At 43.2% G+C, this 17406-nt stretch overlaps 2 protein-coding genes across 2 annotated transcripts in view; both read left to right on the forward strand.

The window, feature by feature from the left end:
• The window catches only part of LOC148041931 (snurportin-1 protein), a 51403-nt gene that overhangs the window by 18250 nt on the left and 15747 nt on the right, over nucleotides 1-17406 (forward strand). Inside the window, exons 2-5 of the mRNA XM_087684200.1 lie at nucleotides 1517-1703; nucleotides 1807-2057; nucleotides 2312-2426; nucleotides 2736-2828. Of these exons, the coding sequence (XP_087540326.1) occupies nucleotides 1517-1703; nucleotides 1807-2057; nucleotides 2312-2426; nucleotides 2736-2828 (646 nt within the window). The remainder of the gene's footprint in view (nucleotides 1-1516; nucleotides 1704-1806; nucleotides 2058-2311; nucleotides 2427-2735; nucleotides 2829-17406) is intronic.
• On the forward strand, nucleotides 7277-7806 carry LOC148041932 (uncharacterized). The gene has a single exon (XM_087684210.1). The coding sequence runs from the start codon at nucleotides 7310-7312 to the stop codon at nucleotides 7604-7606; it is 297 nt and encodes a 98-aa protein (XP_087540336.1). The 5' UTR covers nucleotides 7277-7309; the 3' UTR covers nucleotides 7607-7806.

Below are 17406 nucleotides of genomic sequence, written 5' to 3' on the forward strand. Positions count from 1 at the left end.
TGCTCTAACTTGCATGGGCAAGTTTGCCAAGTGGCAACCTTTTAAAATGCAATGTTCAGCATTAATCGATTGATTTTTAGATTTTAATTTTTCAGAAAGAAACACTGGTTTAATTGTGATGTTCCCACGAATAGCAATTGTCCACTTTTGACGTAAAGCCTCAATGGTGGAAAAGGCCCTATGCTTTGATGCCATGATTTAAACAAGGATGCAAAGGAGGGGACAATAGAAAGAAAGAAGAATTTACATGACAATGAGGCTGTTAAAAAAACCGCAAGGTGAGGATCCCGGGCTATAGTCACATGGAACTTTGTTCCATGGCTCAAGGAACTTGGGAACACGTTCCATAAGTGTCACCGTTCTTGTTCTACAAATATGCGTAGTTCGATGAAGCTATCTATGTTGAAATCCTAAACTTAATCATTTTTTAATGGTGTGAGAGTGTAGTGCAGTGTATATTGAAATAGTTGTATGTTTCCCAAATACATTGAATGGACGCTCACATTGTGAAAAGGAGTGTCATTCCATGTATACATTTATGTTGCATGTCACTATGCCCTTGGCCGCAAACATAAGGCGACCTTGTGTAGACCATGCGCTGCCTATACAGGCCCAGAAAATACCTTAAATGGTCTAAGATGATCAAAATGCTGAACACCATTGTCTATGGCAAAATATAGCATCCCACCAATGCTCATCAGCTTCATTGTGTGCTTTCGTTGAGTGTTCCAGTTTCCTTGTTGATGTGTTTCATCATAGATTCATGTCAAGGATAAAGATATGATGCCTTGCTGAAGATCTTTCATGAGTCTTTCAAAGGAGAGTGGAGCAAAATTTTTGACACTCACCACACACAGCATATTCTATAAGAAAACCATCCATCATAAAGAACAAAGTCAAGCAGAAGTTACTTTGGGCAAACTTCATGTTGAAGCTTGATCCTTTGATTATGCCGATTACCTTGAGATTTATGACTTTACAAGCTCAAGCATGACCATTGCTATGCATAGAGCTTGTCTCACATTCAACTAGGGGTTAACTAGCCTAATCGATAAATTGCTAATAAAGCATAGTTTAATTGACGAAACTATTGCCCTAGGACAAGTCTTGAGTCTTTGCAAAGTTACCTTCTAAAACATAATCTAGAAGGTCCCTACATCATTGATGAAGTCTTTAGTCCATTGGTTAGCATCAACCATCTAAATAGGGGTGGTTTCAATCAGCAACCCTATGGTTGGGTGGTGAGGCATGTGATGCTCTCCAAGTTTCTTCTACTTTATCCCATGTTGGATGCTTGATTGTTGGTTAGTCCTTGTAGAGGGTTCTGTTTATGATGTAATGTGAAATAATTTGTAATTGGTGTTTATGTGTTAAATTCTTATTATGCGTGTACATTCTTGCTTAAATGTAAGCTTTCATGGTCTCTTGAACAATGGATGAAAAACTGTGATTTTCTTTCTTGTTTAAAGCAAAAAAGCTTGTGAGGGTCATGCTAATTATTTGGGTATGCACACAGGTATGTTTTAGCTAGGCCTGCGGGTGATCGCTGCATTGTTGTGTCATCACATGGTACAACTGTCAGTAGGCTCCGGAATGGTCGAATTCTACATTGTTTCCCATCTGCATTACCAAATGGGGCAAGGACTAGAGGAGCCGTAACTTCTTCCAACATTTTCTGTATACTGGATTGTATATATCATGAAGTAAGTGTTCATAAGGTGCTAAGTCGTAAGTGTGTTTAATCATATTACAACTTTGAATACGAACTATATATTTCATGACTGTTAATTTGTTCTATTTCAACAGGCAGACTGTACATACTACATCATAGATATGATGTGCTGGAGAGGATACACACTCTATGATTGTACTTATGAATTCAGGAACTTTTGGATAAAATCCAAGCTGGAAGAAACTGGTGCTTGTGGGCCTCCCTCTGTACATCATCGATATCGTTTTAGCACTGTGCCTGTCTTTGAGTGTGATTTGTCTGGGCTACAAGCTGCATATTGTGGATCTGTGCCCTTTGAGCGAGATGGTTGCTTATTTCTGAACAGGTTAATTTGAAAAGAATGCTTAATTAACTCTTGCAGTTCATGTTTCATTACCATGCTTATTCCAGTGAAGAGTTGTTAGAAGCTTGAATTCCCCACTTTCTAGCAGTTTGATGCTTTATATGTGTGTTGGGTCCTGATTAACAAGTCAGCAGATGGATGTAAAATGACTCTTATCTGTGCTTTGATGGCAAGTTTAGGCTGCAGCAGCTTTGTAACTGTGTCTTAACTAATCAAAGATGTTCTTGGATTTCTAGGCATGCACATTATGTCTTTGGAATCACTCCATTGGCTCTTCTTTGGAAGGATGGTGCTTGTAGTCGATATTATATTGACACAGATAGCAAGGGCAATGTGCCAACTTATCAACAGGTATATTATATCAAGGTCTTGAGCCCTGTACTTATACACATTGGTGGTCCTTACGAACTGATCATTCTTCAATTCTTGTCTTTTGTAGTCAGTTCAAAGTCTTCACCTGCATCCAAATTTTCACTATGTAAACTTAATTATTAGCTCCTGTGTCCAGCAATCACTATACAAAGAGTCATCTAGTTTTCCTTCTTTTTAAGTCTACTCTATGATGTCTTTCTTACTACTTATGAGTGCACTTTGCATGTGGTTGATCTAATTTTACTTGACTTGCTTTTGTGAAACTAAATGCAAACATTGTCTTTTCAGGTAGTTCTTGAACTTCGAGAAGATGGAACAGTGGCTACTAGTGATGAGCCGAGAGTAGTGCTTGGTAGCATGCCTAAACAATTTCTTGACCAGGTGAGATTGTCTTCTTGATACACATTGGAGCCTTAACGACCTTCCTATCCACACAGATGTAGATATGCCTTGTGCCAATGTGCATGTGAGATATGTATGAAATGTTGGCATACTAAGGAGAGAGGAGTGTGTAGGCGGTAAATTGACTCTAGTCATTTGAGGGGGGTGCTGTCTCAGTCCATATGTGTGACTGCTTGTTTGCGAACACTTTGTATTTGGATGTGTCAGTTTTAGATGGGCTGCCAGAGATTAAGGTTCGTTCTCTTGAAGATATAATCTACAGCAAAAAGTAGTTTCTCCCCCATTAGCAGTCTGATCAACCCGTGCTTGGTAGTTGTGGTACATTTAGAGTTCATGAGTATTGTGGAGTGAAAAGTAGTTTTCTCCACAAAAAGTTTGATCAACCCATGCTCTTAGTTGGGGGACAATTAGGAACTGTCTTTGTTTTTCGGGGAGTCCACTTTAGACTCATACCTGTTCGGCCTGTATATGACAAACCTAGCGGCCATACTATATATCACCTACTCTTAAGGCCTGTCTGCATAGTCACTTTTGCTTGCTATACGATCAGATTTATTGCCTCATGTTCTTGGTCTCTTTTGCAAGCATTCTGACATGGTTCCAAGCAAAAGATGGAGGCAGCAAAGCAATTTTAAGGGTTTCTGATTGATGTTTTTCAAGGCAGAAGCAGATAGCAGCCAGGATGACTCTGATAGGAGTTTGCATCATCTTTATTTTAGCAGCCAATCAGGACTTCTTCCCCATGAGCTCCAGAAGGCAATCTCAGGGCAGCACTATGTTGCTGCAGTTCTGCAGCAGATTGCTGTGTTCCAAGCAGAGCGACCTAGGTGGTGCTGGACCTGCATTTTTGTGACAGATAGCTGCATTGTAAGCAGGTGACTCATGGCAGCTCTACAGAGCTGTACGAGTATGGAATAAAGACACATTCTGTTCAAGTGACCCCCCTGCATTGTTACTCCAACGACCTGTATCAGTTGCATATCATTCAGAGAACTGCTTGGCCATGACTATCTTCCCCATGGTTCATGATGGATGTTTTTGAGCCTTGATCATTATTAGAGTCATAGTCACATGGAATGGGGAACAGTAAACAGTAATGGGAACGGGAAACGTGATTGGAATGCCATTGGGGGGGGGGTCGCGGGGCATTCTAGGAATGGGGAAAGGGAACACGATTGGAATAGGGAGGCCCCATTTTGGGAACGGGGGGAACAGGAAATTAAAAAATAGACAAAAGTTAGGATTTTTAAAATATTTCTCCATCAGACAACTTCACAAGTATTCAAAGACACTCGAAAAGCATACTTGAAACATCATATTGATAATTGCATGTGCCATGAATGGTGCTATGTGCAAGATATATTATATTATTAAGTCCAATCAATGTTGCAAAATTGAAAAATTCAAATAAGACTCGAATACATTTTACAAAAAGTGCACACAACTAAAAAAAGTTGAAACTCTAATGATTAAACTTTAGAGCCTCAAGAGTCAAGAGCCATAATTAATAAATGTGGTACGTACTGAGCTATTAGCACTCAATAAACTATCAAAAAGATACATCACATGCGCACGGGTAACTAGACTCTAGTCTCTAGTATATCAAAAAGATACATCAATGATCATACATCATACTCGAAGCTCATATGAGTCGTGACATGGATGTCAATGTGGCATGACAACATCCTCAAGGCTCAAGTCCTAGCCTCTAGGACCTCAAGACTCATTTGCCATGCCATCGGTGCTCTCTTCTACTACCTCTTGTACTGCCTTCTCAATCTCTCCCTGGTCTAGGACCTACCTTTCATCTTCTACTTAGTAAGGGATTGGCCTGTAGTCACACTGTTGCAAAGCATACATAAGTTTGCATTGAAGAAGACGAGATCATTGGCCTTCTGCACACCAAGGCTGTTCCTTTTCTTGGACGCAATGTGGTTGTAAGAGCTTCACAATTGCTCTAAACAGGAGGAGCCAACAACCTGGCTCAAAATGCGAACTATTGGGCATTGAAGCTCAAGGCCATCATATCCATAAGCTTCCCACCATAGAGGATTGCCTCTAGCGGATGTGTCCACCTTTGCATTGCCACAACCATATGAACCACAGAAATTCCTGTAGAGCGCAAGTTGGTCCTTCACTATGTGCCTTGTCTCAATGTTAGGAACCATGTGATCCAAGATTGCGCCTCCAGCCATCACTAACCTCCCTGTGAGTCTCTTGCCCATGACTCTAAAACTTTGGGCCTAATATGTATGCTGCTGAATGCAAAGGAGATGTATAGGCATCCCAAGGTATCACGCACAAGGTGCAGATCTCATCATATTGATCCTCATCTGGCACCAACTTCTCTAGGCAATCAATCATCACAGCTATATCCTTGTGGGCCTTTTCAATACATGGCTGCCTAGCGTCTACAAGGTGCAATAACTGTATAATGGGCTGAACCATGGCATCAATCCTCTTCACCTCATCCCAAAATCCCATGGCCTTAGTTATATCTATGCGTGACATCCCTGTAGGAGTAGAAGCCAAAGGGGAGCTCTTGAACTCATCACTGATGAATACCTATCTCAATGCAGCACTGAACTCCCTTAAGCTACCCAACATCAAGAAATTGTAAGCAAAGTGAGTGTCAAAGTATTTGAGGATAATCTTTTTAGACTTCTTTGAAATTTCATGGCAAACATATTGATGGTCGAGTACAAAAGTCACCATCTCAGTAGCTTTAGTAATGACCGGCTCAGTCCATGAAAACTTACCAATATCCTTGAAAAAATAATTTAAAAAGTGAGCCATGCAAAAGCAAATTGTAATGTGGGGATAGTAGCTCTCAACTATGGCACCGACTGCTCTATTTGTTGGCTCACCATCTACCATGAATGCCGTAATATTCTATGGCCCAACCATCTCAATGCTGTCTATCCACTTATGGACAAGTACATCGGACTCTTGCTTCTGCTTGAAGCACAGAGAGAGAGAGAGAGAGAGAGTTCTTTGAAAATTCATGGCAAACATATTGATGGTTGAGCACAAAAGTCACCATCTCAGTAGCTTTAGTAATGACCGGCTCAGTCCATGAAAACTTACCAATATCCTTGAAAAAATAATTTAAAAAGTGAGCCATGCAAAAGCAAGTTGTAATGTGGGCATAGTAGCTCTAAACTATGGCATCAACTGCTCTATTTGTTGGCTCACCATCTACCATGAATGCCGTAATATTCTATGGCCCAACCATCTCAATGCTGTCTATCCACTTATGGACAAGTACATCGGACTCTTGCTTCTGCTTGAAGCACAGAGAGAGAGAGAGAGAGAGAGTTCTTTGAAAATTCATGGCAAACATATTGATGGTTGAGCACAAAAGTCACCATCTCAGTAGCTTCAGTAATGACCAGCTCAGTCCATGAAAACTTACCAATATCCTTGAAAAAATAATTTAAAAAGTGAGCCATGCAAAAGCAAGTTGTAATGTGGGGATAGTAGCTCTCAACTATGGCATCAACTGCTCTATTTGTTGGCTCACCATCTACCATGAATGCCGTAATATTCTATGGCCCAACCATCTCAATGCTGTCTATCCACTTATGGACAAGTACATCGGACTCTTGCTTCTGCTTGAAGCACACACAGAGAGAGAGAGAGAGAGAGAGAGAGAGAGAGAGAGAGAGAGAGAGAGAGAGAGAGAGAGAAAGAGAGAGTTATTTGAAAATTCATGGCAAACATATTGATGGTTGAGCACAAAAGTCACTATCTCAGTAGCTTTAGTAATGACCGGCTCAGTCCATGAAAACTTACCAATATCCTTGAAAAAATAATTTAAAAAGTGAGCCATGCAAAAGCAAGTTGTAATGTGGGGATAGTAGCTCTCAACTATGGCACCGACTGCTCTATTTGTTTGGCTCACCATCTACCATGAATGCCGTAATATTCTATGGCCCAACCATCTCAATGCTGTCTATCCACTTATGGACAAGTACATCGGACTCTTGCTTCTGCTTGAAGCACAGAGAGAGAGAGAGAGAGAGAGAGAGAGAGAGAGAGAGAGAGGGAAAGAGAGAGAGAGTTCTTTGAAAATTCATGGCAAACATATTGATGGTTGAGCACAAAAGTCACCATCTTAGTAGCTTTAGTAATGACCGGCTCAGTCCATGAAAACTTACCAATATCCTTGAAAAAATAATTTAAAAAGTGAGCCATGCAAAAGCAAATTGTAATGTGGGGATAGTAGCTCTTAACTGTGGCACCGACTGCTCTATTTGTTGGCTCACCATCTACCATGAATGCCGTAATATTCTATGGCCCAACCATCTCAATGCTGTCTATCCACTTATGGACAAGTACATCAGACTCTTGCTTCTGCTTGAAGCAGAGAGAGAGAGAGAGAGAGAGAGAGAGAGAGAGAGAGAGAGAGAGAGAGAGAGCCTTAACCCTGTGAAGTTGCGCGCCAAGCTTCGCAGCACATGACGCAAAAGGGCAACCTCTTCAAAGGCCAGCAAAAGAAGGGCGTTTTTGCCAACTGCCATGGCAAGCAAATTCACGTCCGGAAGGGGAAAGTGTTCAAGAAACCCTCCGTCAAGACCGATGAAATGGAGATAAACAAGGAAGTACAAAAGTTCATTGATCAAGCCAATGAAGTGAAAGCTGCAACTATTGCTGGCAAAGAAGGTGCTCGATTGTCATTGATCAAAGCACCAACAGATGTAGCAATTTCTTCCAAGAAGTCAGAAGGATCTGTTTTTCAAAAGAAGTCAATGTGAGGATGTTCGGAAGTTTTATATGCCCAGGTAGAGATGGAGGCTCTGTGTACTGTACTGCAGATTGGTCTCTTTATATTTTTTGTTTAACGCGAGATCTTGTTGACAACTGACAACAAGTTCAGTGCATGCTGCATGGGCTCAGACGATACGCTGTAACGAAAATGCAACTTTGCAATTAAATGTAGGATTGATCATTTGCATACCTTGCTGATAATAGAAGTCTGGGACTTTCTCCAAAAAGAGAGAGAGAGAGAGGGGGGGGGGGGGGAGAAGAGAGCACATTGAGTAGGGCAGCATGTTGCAGGATGGGTCATGGGGTGCACACTGCAGGGCTACAAACAAAGGCAAAATTGTTGGGGTCACAAAACATGACACGACGTCTAGGTATTCCGTACCTAACCTAATGGAATGTCCTATTCCCGACATGGAACCGATGGCTTGGAATGTTTCAGGTAGGAAATGTTGTGGGATGCCAGGCAAGGAATGTTTCAAGCTTGGGAAACACGGTTTGTGTCCCTTCCCATTAGGGAGTGGTGTTCTAGCATTCCAAGAGTGCAGGCATCCTCGAGACCTATGAGAATGTGCACTATATGGAAGCAACAATCATGTAAGACAAGATCACAAAGACATAAAAAATGACAAGGCATAGACATGAGATCATGTCAGAAGTGGTGCATCAATGGAAGCATAAACAACATGCTGAAATAAACTGCTGAAACACAAGACAAGAGAAAGAATGAATGAATAAACACAAATACAGATGAGAACTCAGATGTATGCTCGGGAAACGGAATCCATATCGAACACGAGACAGCAACATACAACAGTGAGTCACTTGCTGTGTGGGCACCCTGGCACCGGCTCCTCTCTCCCCAGAAGAATCCACAAATGATGGCTGAAGTACAGAAGAGGAGGAGGAGCCCTAGCAATATATAGGCATAAAACGGGGGGGAGCAATAAATGGAGTCGGCCAGCATTAAATGCTCCCTAGCCCTAAAAAGGGCACCAGAAAATGCCAAATAAATACTACATAAAATGTTGTAGCCCCTGCAGCATAGACTCATACCTGAGCTGACTAATTTGCTAACAGATCATAGTTGAAGGAAACGGGAAAAGAGAAATGTAAACGGAAAGGGAAGGTTTGGAGTTCCACGTGGCTATGGTTAGAGTGCCGTTGCCCAAGTAAAGAGTGCACTTGTCCCCAAGGCTTGTGAGAATGTGTAGTGAATGGAAGCAATAGTCGTGCAAGACATGAAAAAAGAGAAAGCACAAACATGAGATCATAGTTTAAGGAAATGGGGAAAGAGATATGGAAACAGAAACAACAAGTTTGGAGGAGGGGAAAATGGAAATGCCACATCATCAAGGGGGGAGAGCAAAATGGGAGGGGTGGGAGGGGAGGGGAGACGGGAGCGAGCTTGGAGCCTAGGTACAAGACTCATATTCAAAATATTAGAGCTTTCTAATTTCCAAGTTGAGAGAGAGAGAGAGAGAGAGAGAGAGAGAGAGAGAGAGAGAGAGAGAGAGAGAGAGAGAGAGAGAGAAGGGTTTGGGTTCAACTCCTACATGGTCATTGGGTATAGGTATAGAAAAAGGGAGATTTGAACCCGGGTCAGTGGGTTAATAAAATAAGTGGCTTACCACTAAGGTAGCCACTTGATTATTTATGAATGAATGAGAGAGAGAGAGAGAGAGAGAGAGAGAGAGAGAGAGAGAGAGAGAGAGAGAGAGAGAGAGAGAGAGAGAGAGAGAGAGAGAGAGAGAGAGAGAGAGAGAGAGAGAGAGAGAGAGAGAGAGGACCAGAGGCCATAGCTGCTCTGTTCCTGCAGATTGTCCTGTGGTCTTCGTCGCATCTCAGCTCGCTACAGGTAACAGATCACGTGCGACAGAACAGGGACAACAGATTTCTTCTCTGCCTTAGCGAGAGGTGTGATGGTGGAGAGAGAGAGAGAGAGAGAGAGAGAGAGAGAGAGAGAGAGAGAGAGAGAGAGAGAGAGAGAGAGAGAGAGAGAGAGAGAGAGAGAGAGAGAGAGAGAGAGAGAGAGAGAGGAGAGACAGACATCTGGCGAAAGGCTATGGAGGTGCTCGATCTGACGTCGCCTCGTCCTTGCTCTTGCTCTGCTGCTATCTGACGTGCTTTCCCTGACCCACAGATGTGCTTCTCTATCTTGCGCGCTGCGTGAGTTCTCCCCTCAGACCAGTGCGGGGTCCGTTCTACCCTGCTGCTCGAACCTTGTCCTTGCCTACCTGTGAACATTTGGTCGACCTGCAGTGCGAACTGACGTGGGACCTTCCTGGCCTGTTCTGTCGTGCTCGAGCCCTGCCCTCGTCCACCTGTGAATAGCTGCCGCTGTAAGCGTCTTGCGAACTGGCAGTCCTGCCCTGGCACCTTGCTGTGCTATCTTGCCCCAATACTCTACTTTGCACTGGTGATTGCTGCGCCAATCTTCCTGTGCCCATCTGCCCTAGGAGCTCGCCTTTGTTCCTGCGATTGTTGACAGGCTTGAAGGTTGTCTCACTTGCGGATCCTGGTTTTGCATTTGACCTGCATCAGTGGTGATACAACATGGCTCGTCTTGATATGGCCTTTATTGACCAAACGGTGGCAGCTCTTGGTTCGGATTCTGAAACAGAGGAACCAGAGGATATGGTTCCTTGCACAGAGGAGATGCCACCTGGTCCCGACTTCCAGCGTGCGGGCAAACGCACCAGGCATACTTCAGAAGATATAATGGATCATCAGGAACGTTCTTATGCTCAGGTTGCTTCTGAATCTGTGGATTCTCAGGATGTTGACTGGGAGCATTTGTTGGAGTTTACCAACACCCTGCTTGGTGATTATGTTCAACATAATCATGCAACGCTCTCTGACTCTGAATCTGAAGATATTCTGAAAGCCACTATGGACCCGAAAAATGTCTTGCGCTCATTTTCAGTGTTTTATGAACATGCTATTATACTCTTCTTTCCTGGTAGGATCCCAGTGCTTTCCCATATTCGCTAGTGGCTGCAAAGTCTACTACAAGGGGAGTGTGTTGAAGAGATTTTTGTTGGGCCCCGAGGCTTTTATGAGGTGTTGTTGAAATCCGAGAAGCATCGTGCCGATTTGCTGACTAAATTGCCATTGTTCTTTGATCGCCGTTTGGTCCATGTTGTGCCATGGTGCCTAATGGTAGATTTTCAGCGCTTGCTTCAACACGGATGCTCGGTGTGGATTGAAGTGGAAAACTGTCCGGCTGTCTATTGGCCACTGGTAAAGGATGCCATGGCCGTTGTGGGCACTGTTTTGGTTCCCTCGAGCCTCAGGGCCATGAATCGTAACCGTTTGTGTATGCTATGGGACATTGCTCGGAAAAGGCTTGCTTGGTTACGTCTTAATTGCTCTGGTATGCATCCTTTGCACTTTTGTTTGAAATGGGAAAACTTTGCAGGGCATTGTTTTTCGTGTGGAAAATTGGGGCATTTTATGGGGCCGAATGCTCAGTGAAGCAACTGACTTCAGATGCTGAGCATGTTTTGCCTCCCATGGAAGATATGGTGCTTGATGCTCCGTCGCAGGATGCAACCCAACCACTTAAAGTTTTGGATAAAGGTAAACAACAGGTTTCGGGTTTGGGTTCCCGTGATAATGACTAGGTAGATGTACGTGCCAAAAAAGGTAAAAGGTTTGATGCTGGCATGGCGGAGACTGTGCCTAATGTTTCAAAAGATTCCTTGCGTACTTATATGCGCAGGAAAGACATGTTGTCTTCAGAGCACACTACTCATGGTATGGTTTTCTCTGCTCCTCGCAATCAGCCCACTAGGAAAGTATATATGGACGGTCCGAAGGGCCCACCTGCTAAGTTGGCTTTTGATGCTAGAGGTAATGTGATTACCCCATGGGATCGTCGTTATCCCGGTTCCATCCCCAAGATAGTGGATATACCGTCTACCTCTAAATCTGGCCGCCAGAACCCTTTTGCCGTGTTAGCTGATTTTTTGGATGAGGGAGTCCTTAACATTCTAGCAGAAAAGGTTAAATCGAGGCAAGCTTTGCCTTGTTCTTGATTTCCTTTTTTGAATACACATGAAGATAGCCACGTGGAATGTGCGAGGTATTTGTTCTCGCAATAAGCTATATGCCATGTGGAGTTTATTGCATGAGAATCAGTGGGATGTCTTGCGTGCTGTTGAGCACAAGAGTCACGGTGAAGAAGGAAAAGTTCTGGATTGCCATGGGTTTCGCTTGTTTTATGCAGGGACACATGCCATGTATTATTCTGGTGTGCTTATGATTGTACATGAGAAATATCAGCCTGTTCTTATTAAAAATGATGTACATGGTCGTTTTGTGGTGATTGAAGTTTTATTTGAAGGAGAGATCTTATGGTTACTTGGGCTCTATGCTCCAAATGACCCTTTATCCCGCCGGGATCTTTGAAATACTTTGCAGACCTCCTTGTCACTTGGCAGACGCGGTTTTTTTATGGGGGATTTTAATGTGTGTTGATTCTTCATAGTCCACATCAGAGCATTCGGTGATGGACGCTCGAGAAAGCCGTGTGTGGAATGCGTTTGCTCTTGCCGTACTTAAGCAAGATCTCTGGTCATGGCTACACCCTTCTTCTACAGGGTTTACTTTTCATTTTGCGCAGTATACAACTACATGGTCGCGGTTGGACCGCATGTACATCATGCAGGATGATGCTTTTCTTTCTGAGATCCTGGAAATGAAAGTGTTGCAGCAATATGCCTTGTCGGACCATTTTCCTCTACAGCTTGAGATGCTTACACAACCCATTGCACCGTTTAAGCAATTTCTGGATAGACTCCCTTTGCGTTTCAACTCGTCTTATTTGAAGCATTCAATCTTTCAGGGTTATATGCAGCAATTGATTGATAGATTTTTATTGGACTTTTCCTCTAAGAGCAATGCTTCTTTTGAACGATTGCTCTCTAATGTGCAGCGGGTTGTTCGGCAGTATGGGATCCATCATACCTCTCTTTATCGGCGGCGTTAACAAGCAACGGAGGAATTACTGGCTTTGGTTCGTTCTCTACTGGTGGAGACTCCAGATGATGTATTTCTGCTGCCACTGGTTATGCGTTTGGCTGATCTTATTCAAGAGTTTCAATTGAAATCTTATCAGCAGGCCAAATTGCAAAATTTGATTGAGAATTTGCAAGATAGTGCTTGTCAGACTCATAAGTTCTTTCGAGCTTTACATGCATCTCCTGCTCGAGAGAATATGACTAGACTCCAGGACGCAGAAGGTCAAATGGTCATTGATCCTCAGACTATTGTGAATATGTGTAGGAATTATTTTCTAGACCTTCTTGGTTCTACTCCTTCACCTTCTGATCAAATTACTCATGCCCGCTCAGTTTTCTATGATTTGGTCCGCAATCAGGTTCCACATGACATGCAAACTACTTTGGAGACAGATATTAGTGAGGCGGAGGTTATGGATGTTCTGTTACACTTGCCCAAGGATAAAAGTCTCGGTTGGGATGGTCTCACCAATGAATTATTTGAGGTTTTCACTACCCAACTGGTGAAACCATTGACGGCTATGTTTCAGCAGGTTTGGGAAACGGGGTTCATGCCTTCCTCATGGAAAGAGGGTCTTATCAAACTGCTTCCAAAAGTTCCTTCGCCTTCTATGTTGAAACATTGGCGACCAATTTCTTTGATGGGTTCGATCTATAAAATCTTTTCCAAAGTGATGGCGAATCGGCTCCATAAGCATCTTCTTGCCATTGTGCATCCTCGTCAATATGGTTTCATTAAGGGCCGAAACATTCTGCACAATGTCTTGAATGTGCAAATGGCTATTGACTATGCATAGCACTCTAATCAGGAGGTGGTATTGATTCAATTGGATGTGGAAAAGGCTTTTGATTATTTGGACTGGTCTTTCATTGCAGAAATTATGTCTATGATGGGCTTTGGTACTCGGATGTCTTGTTTGATCTACACCATTAGTGCTGCGGCTTCTTCGCGAGTTATGCTGAATGGTGGTGTTACCGAGCCCTTTGTCCTTGCACGCTCTGCGAGACAGGGTTGCCCTTTGAGTCCTCTCTTTTTTGCTCTTGCGAGTCATCCGGTTCTTTCGATGTTATCTCATATGGCAACTTCTACTCAGTTGGCTGGATTGTCTCTTCCTTTTGGACAGCACTTCATTAGTCAATCCTTGGCTGATGACAGTTTTATGATTTTGCTTGCGGACAAGGATAATCTTCGCAAAGCATTAGACGTTTGGACTCTCTTTGGTCATGCTTATGGTTTTCATATCAATGCTTTGAAATCAGCCATTCTCAGTTGCACGGAGTCAGATTTGCAGTCTTTTGACTGGCAAGGAATGGTTGTTCCCCTTGGTTCAATTGTCAGGCAACTTGGGTACCCTTTGGGTGTTGATGTTCGGCCAAAGCCACTACTAGAGTGGATTTCACAGAAATTGGCAGCTAAGTTTTTGTATTGGAAGTCATAGGCTTGGCCCTTCCATGTTCGCCTCAAAGTGGCTCAGACAATTATGTTGCCAATGCTCACATATTTCTTACCATTGCTGCCTTGGACTACTACTACATTGAATGCTCTTACTCAGTACATTCGTTTCATGTTATGGAAGGACTCCTTGCATGCAGGCATTTCATGGATTTCTTGGTCGCATGCATGTATCCCCAAACGCATGGGTAGTGGGGCTATTTTGGATGCCAAAACTCATATGTTGGCACTTGGTTGGTCTCTTTTTCGTGCCATGTGCTTGGATCATCACCCGTGGGTCTTTATAGCCCGTTATTTTCTTGAGGATCACGGGCTTGTGCATGGTAATACCCAAATTCGGAGCTCCTGGTGGCATCATTTTTAATGCAGACTCTCGGTTTTCTAGTCCTTCTTCATTCCTGATTGCTCATTTGGTATGTTCCTGGAAATTGGTTCACCAGAAGGCTCGGTGGCATCCGGCGGAGGACTGCGTAGATACTAACTCTTTTCAACTGGAATTGTTGGCAGCCTCGCGATTTCTTTCTTGGGAAGGCAAACATGAGCTCAGACCAAAATTTAATAGCATGGTACGTTTGGGCTTGACTTCAATTGCAGATGCCACCCTTGCCAGTCGCAATGTGTTGATATCGTTTCGTACAGCCAGGAGGCTTTTCAGGATCCCTCGTGGATAGCGTGATTTATGGGAACAGCTTTTGCTGGTGCTCTAGAGTAGACAACCCTTTCCTGCCCTTGCTTCGGATCGTCCTTGGCAGGACTGGGACCTTGCAGGTCGGCTGAATTTGGAAAAGGCCTCAGCTAACCAGGTGTATCATCTTCTGATTAAAGATCATCAATGGCTGGTTACTAAAGCTAATACTGTATGGGGATTGCATAAATCTCAGTCATGGTGGAAGGCAACTGTGATGGAGGGCTGGTTGAACAAGACACCTTTCAAATGCAAGGTCTTTCTTTGGAGGGTGATGATTGGTGGTCTTTCTCTTGCTTCAGCCCTTTCCAAGCGTCGAATCTCCAACGGCAATTGTTTCTTTTGCACCACGAGTGTGGAATCGGCCCGTCATCGATTTATTTCTTGCCCACTCGCTAAGACAATCTGGTCACTCTTGTGAGTGGTTTGGCGAGCAGTGGTTGGTTTCTTGCTAAGCCCTTTTGATTGGGTTTTTGTACGGCCCAAATACCCCACACCGGCACAGTCGCATATGAAGATCTTGTTTCACTTTCTTAGATACTGGGGCTGCTGGCACAACTGGACCATCGGAATGCTTTTCTTTTTGATTCAGCCTCTAATGTTCAGGGACATATTGCGAGGCTTAAAGGTCTCTTGCATTGGCAGATAGATCTCATTCGGCACTCTGACTTACTCCCTCGGGAGGACTTACTTCCCTGGCATATGGCAATTTCCTTTGCGTCTTTGCCATGACTTTTGTAACTCTTTTGTTTAGTACTTTATAAATATAATATCCATTACGGAAAGAGAGAGAGAGAGAGAGAGAGAGAGAGAGAGAGAGAGAGAGAGAGAGAGAGAGAGAGAGGGGTTTAGTGCAGCTGATAAGGGAGGACTTTGTAGCATTGACATGAAGATCAAAAGTATAACCAAAGAGATCCCAAACATCCAATTGGCGATGCCTTACGGAGGTTATCCCTTTTTGCATTAAGGATCATGAAGGTGTCATTGGCCAAAGACTGAGCAATAAAATGTTGTCCAAGAGGAAGGGACAAACTAGACAGCTGTCTAGTGGCCACCATATGAGATAACATAGTAAGCACTAGATGAGTTGCCAAAGCAAAAACAAAGGACTCAAAGGGAAGCCTTGTCTAATCGAGCATTGAAGGGGTGATGGGATCAATGGCACCACCATTTAACATAACTTAGGAGATACATCAGCAATGATCATGTATATCATATGGGACATATGTGGCCCAAATCCCATGATGTGCATAAGTTCTGTAATGAAGGACCAATCCAGATGGCCAAATGCCTTTCCCTAGTTGCAATAAGACCACTTTTTGATTAGAATGTTGAGCATAGTCGATCCTCGTTTGTACATTCAATACATTATGGAATATGTTCTTGCCCTTGATGAATCCACCTAGAATGCTTTCATCTTCAATTCAATTGTAGGTGTTCAAGGACATATTGCTTGAATCAAGGGTCTCTTGCGTTGACAATTAGATTTTATTGAGCATGTTGATCTTTTCCCTCTAGAGGATTTCGTCCCTTGGCATATGGCAATCTCCTCTATTCCATTACCATGACTTTATATCTTTTTGTGCATGATGGCCTAGAGCTATTCCGCATCTTGTAATCTTGAAATCTTTTAATCTTGTACTTTTTTCATTATTAATACAATTACCTATTATGAAAAAAAGAGAGAGATCCTTAGACAATTGTCCACATGTGCAAGATTTATTTCACGGACTTGCTTGGATCACAATCCTTTGTTTCTTATATAGTCTGTGTGGCTCGCTCATTGTTTTGTGACTTGGTTAAAGATGAAGTCTCATTGCATGTTGCTAATAGTTTGGATATGGACATAACACAAGATGAGGTGATGGAAGTTTTATTGCATTTGCCTAAAGACAAATCCTTTGAGCAACTTGCCAATGCATCATCTTGGGTTTACTCTTGAACCCGGCCAGCACACCTACAACATAAGTCAACACGAGTATTGAGAAGCCAGATCAAGGAGCCAACCAATTGCCTATAACGGTGAGTATCCGGCAAAGGAGAATCGAAATGAGCTATAGCCTTCCAATTTGAGTCCATAGGAGCCGTAAGAGACTTGCATCCCTCCATCTCACATGTAGTCAAGAGCTCTTGGACATAGCGTTGCTGGAAAATAAAGATCCCCCTCGGAGTTTGATAGATCTCATGACCTAGAAAAAAAAAAGTCCCATATTTGTCATCTCAAACTTCTCATGAAGTGTTGCTTGTTGGGAATAAAGGCCTCGTGCCTTTTAAATGTGCTGGGGTGTGAACACACCCTTAGCACTTGTACTTACACATATATATCTATCTAAAAACCTAAAGGTACTCTCTCGTCATTGTACCTACAAATGTGCTCACTCTCTACTTTGCTCTCTCTCACTCTCTCTGTCTCTCACTGCACGTAACGATAGTCTTTCTCGATCTCTGTGCCTAACCGGTCCCTACAAACTGGTATTAGAGCTGTGATTGAGATGTTCGTATCTCTCGGAGTTTGAACAGGACAGCTAAGCAAGTTGTGAGCTGCAGAAGGTCCGGCGTGGACCACGACGACAGCAGGCGTGTGATAGGCTGGGTGAGTAGGCAACGGCTTGATACGGGCGATAATCA

The sequence above is a fragment of the Lygodium microphyllum genome, chromosome 1, assembly GCF_053477565.2.
Source record: "Lygodium microphyllum isolate KBCC chromosome 1, Lygodium_microphyllum_v1.1.10, whole genome shotgun sequence".
NCBI lineage: Eukaryota > Viridiplantae > Streptophyta > Polypodiopsida > Schizaeales > Lygodiaceae > Lygodium > Lygodium microphyllum.